This window comes from Bactrocera latifrons, unplaced genomic scaffold, assembly GCF_001853355.1.
Source record: "Bactrocera latifrons isolate USDA-ARS-PBARC rearing strain unplaced genomic scaffold, ASM185335v1 scaffold_88, whole genome shotgun sequence".
Taxonomy (NCBI): domain Eukaryota; kingdom Metazoa; phylum Arthropoda; class Insecta; order Diptera; family Tephritidae; genus Bactrocera; species Bactrocera latifrons.
Window position 1 is genome coordinate 329,126 of NW_017537578.1, and position 4,427 is coordinate 333,552.

The window sequence follows — 4,427 nt, forward strand, 5'->3', positions numbered from 1 at the left end:
TTTATTTTAATATTATAAAATATTATAGACTAGATTTTTTATATCTTTTTTTTAAGTACTTACCAACCAGTGCTGCAACATATTGCATCTTTTTGGAGGTTCGCACCGCACCATCCTGCAGCGGATCGTAAAGCATTGGATTACGCGCGTTGGGCTCATTGTCCTCTTGACTGACGGTCTATAAAGAAAAGAAAATGTGTGTCTTTAAATTTTGTAAAGGATGTAAAATAAATAAAAATATTAGGAAGTGTGAAGCTTGGCTTACGTTTCTGACTTAAAAATTAAGTATATAAACAAGATATATATTAGGAATGGTCCTAATTCAACAGTGATATAATAGCCTCTTAGACACCTTCAAGAAATTTTCACCAATTATGAGCTCCTAATTGTTACGAAAAAGTCCTCCACATTACCTTGGAAGAGGTGCGGCTGGGTACATGTGGAGGCTCGGGCAAGAGCACGCTGAAATTCTTCAATGTTTCGATTGAATTCCTTAAAATCTCTATTATAATATCGGAGAACCTTGTCCTGGCAGTTCCTTCTTAGCTTACATACCTGTGAGAGACTTGCGGACGATGGGAAACCTTCGAAGAGAGGTGCAGTGAGTGGTTTCACGCATGGATCGAAGTTAAGATGGAAAGTAGGTGTTGGTGACCATTGTAGCGCCTTTCAAGCGGAGGTGGCTGTCATCAAGGTAGCAGTAGATATATTGCTCCCAAGTTCAGCTTCCTTCAAAGAGATATGGCTTTGAGTTCGCTCACTAGTCAAGGAGTGTACGATGTCATAAGAAATAGCTTCCGGCTTCTTTTATATGAGACTTAAATGGGTGTCCAGTCACAGCAGAATGCCCATTGATTTTGGATCAAATTTCTTAAAAAACTACATTTGAGTTTTAGATATATAATGATTTTTTTCATTGAGCTATAAAATTTATGAGTAGTAAAATTTGTAGAGCATTCATTTTCCTACAAAATGTATAAGGTTTCTTTTATTAGAAAACTTGTCGAAAATACTTGAATGAGACAGATCGCCGACAACCATCTTTGTCAACTTAAAAACCACTCTATGAAAGAGATATTCATGAACTCTTAAATCATAACTCTGAGTTTGGTTATCACAAAAGATGTATATTTCAACTTCCATGTGATCAACTCCGAAACCTTATCTAACCCTACCTAAGCAGTCAAGTATAAAGTAATTTAAGAAAAGCATTAGATAATTCATACTGGGAAAATTCTATTAAAGTATTTTAATAGCAATCGACTTTGTTGACAAAATGTTCAATTGTTTCTTAAATTAATTAACGCGAAAATAGTTCCACTCTCTCTTTCTCCTCATTGAATGTTGAAGTGTAGGTAATCATTTATGTTTTCACTTTAGATTATAATGTGAGACATACATATATATATATATAGAGTATATGAACAAATGTCTATTAAAATAATGGAAAGTTCTTTAATTGGCTCTTGAGTCAGAGCAACGGAAAATACCCACAGACTGGCCACAATTCAATAATTAAAGAATATTTAATATTATTAAAAATATCGATGGCAAATCAATCACTTGTCACTTGCAGTATTTACTAGTTCAAGTTCATTGTCGCGCTTGTTGAATTGAATCTTTAATTTATTGCGTTTAAATAATTTCACTTTTTATTGTTGTTGTATTGTATTTGTGCCAAACGATTGAATTGCATGTAAATGTTCGCTTGTACGCTCTTCCTTTAATTGCTGCTGATGGCTGGTTCGTCCGCTCGCAGTGCATACATGCACATACCTGTGTCAATATGTGAGTATGTAGTATATCACATGCTGCCGACAGCGCCCCTCACAACCCGCCCACCGCGTCATCCAAGTGACGGCGAGTCGATGCCGCTAAATTTAAACTCGCTCACTGCGTTCCTCACGTGCCATTGAATTAGCGTAAGAGTCGCTGCGGCGCCACCGAAGCTATCGCATTGGCAGCCTCAATAAGATCACAACAAACATCCGCGGCATTTACCGTTAGCGCTAGCAATCCATCGCAGCGGCAAAACAAATGAGAAGAAGCGAAGAGGAGCAAGTGGCGAGTTTCGGTGTGTGTTGAACACACATACTTGTACATATGTTCAGATGTTTCTACATAAATATATATTAAATATATTAGTATATGTAAAAACAAGAGTCCATCTATCTAGGTTATTTTTAAAACCCTGTGGGCGTGTCAAATGCCACACAGTCAAACACACGTTTGTCTCGATGGGCACCGTGTCAAAATTTTGGACGCCACCGTACTTAATTATCGAGAAATAGTTTGAAAAATGCATGTAAGTAAAACAATTTATATCTTTCATTAGCATTTTGTAAATATTTAATATGAAGTCTTTTGGCATCCTGCCATATACGCAAAATATTTTGCAAATATCAGCATACATGCCTCTGTACTGTCCTATAGATTTTTCATTAATTGCAGTGCGCATCCACCGACACATTGTTTACTTATCTTTAGCACACCCACATATTTACCACATACGCCAAAAACATTCATAGGGACATACATGTATGTATATACATATACTACAAGCTTTTATGTGAATGTGAGTTAGGGGGAAACTATTTATTTATTTCATTTGACATTTGTAATATAAGACTTATCTTAAATTACAAAACTTTCATAAAAGCTCTTATAAAGCCGTTTAAAGCTCACAAAACGAATGAAAGCTTTCATTAAGCTTTTTCCAGCTCATAAAACTTATTGAAGCTTTTACGAATCTATTGAAAGCACTCACAAAGCTTTTGAAAGCTCTTACAAAGCTTATGAAAGCTCCCATAAACATTTTGAAAGCTCCTTCACAGCTCTCGAAAGTTCATTAAACTTATGAAAGCTTTCACAAAGCTACTGAAAGCTCTACTCTACTCTTATAAAACTTACTAAAGCTTTCATAAATCTTTTTAAAACTTTTGCAAAGCTATTGAAAGCTCTTCTACAGCTTACGAAAGCTTTTATAAAGCTTATCAAAGCTCTCAAAAATCTTCATAAAAGCTTTAATTAGGCTTTTGAAAACTATTAAAATCCCTAATTGAACTTATGAAAGCTCTTATAAAGCTTACGAAAGCTTCCATAAAGCTTTTGAAAGCTCTTGAAAGCTTTCATTTAGCTAGTGAAAGCTCTAATAAAGCCAATGAAAGCTCGTAAAACTTTCTAAAGGCCTTATAGACCTTTCATAAAGATGTTGAAAGCTTTTATAAAGCATAACAAAGACTTTTATGAAGAAAAAAATTTTGATATATGTCAATAAAACAGTAAAGTAATATTTGAGAGTAAATTTAAAGCAAGTTATATGATTGCGTTAAAAATTATATTATTGAAATGTATTCTCAAGTAAATGGAAAACTCACTAAGTAAGTCCAGAAATCAAACGTGTGAATTATTATTATCATTTGTTTCTCAAGAACTTAAGAATTTTGTTAAGCATTTGGAATCACCCTAATGTATCATACATACATGCATACAGGAAAGTTTATATTTATCTTTTGGCTAGATGATTTGTTTGGTCCATTTTTGAGAAATGCCAACGCAGGTGCATAGTCATTAGAGCTGAAGATTCGACTGCAATGTTGATGTCTTTAAAGCTTACACAAAAATATTCTATCAAAACAACTTAAATTTTACGTGTATTTATGCATACTCATAAAAGTGCATATGGGCATCTACGTAAATATAGACACGTGTGAAACCATTTCCCATGACGACTGAGTTATTATAAATTTATTTGCTGAGCATTTGGGGTGTGTCTGATTAAGAGTATATTTCCATGAAAGAACGTATTTACGTATACAGAGTGGAAGTCCCAACCGATTCTTGATCTGTTGATTCAGGGTAAAAAAAAATTATATTATTGCTGGAGTAGCAGAATACATTGCCCAAATAACTGAAAACCTGCTGAAAAGCTTATACACTTTGGTCAAAATCTGACACTATACCGGTTAAATATACGTTACGATTCCGGTACACTGCAGTTAAGCTTTAAGACTTTATTAATAAAAATCAAAACTAAATTAAAAGACTAAGTCTATTTTTTATATAATTTTCATTGAATACAGATTTTTAGCTCTAAAACAACACTAAAAACCGATAGTGGAATCTGAGAAAAATTATTTCGAATCTTTTTCATTATTCTAAGATACTATAGATCACATAGAAAATTTCAGAGGCATAAATGTAGATCAGAATTGTCGAAAATTTCGAATATATAATGTGTCCAAAGTTTATTTACCGGAAATTTGGTTCAGATCTACATATGTATATATAGCACAGTTTTCGAGACAATTATTGCATATATTTATTCATTTATCCTGCACATAACTTGAGCCAAGGAAAGGTTTAAGACAATTTCTTCTTCTTCAAAAACACCTTTCATATTTTTATATAATATTTTTATTTTATTT

General features: G+C 33.5%; 1 protein-coding gene across 1 annotated transcript in view; it reads right to left on the reverse strand.

Annotated features, from left to right (window-relative positions):
• The window catches only part of LOC108977365 (facilitated trehalose transporter Tret1-2 homolog), a 19,792-nt gene that overhangs the window by 4,169 nt on the left and 11,196 nt on the right, over positions 1 to 4,427 (reverse strand). The window contains exon 2 of the mRNA XM_018946991.1: positions 64 to 178. Within this exon, the coding sequence (XP_018802536.1) occupies positions 64 to 178 (115 nt within the window). The remainder of the gene's footprint in view (positions 1 to 63; positions 179 to 4,427) is intronic.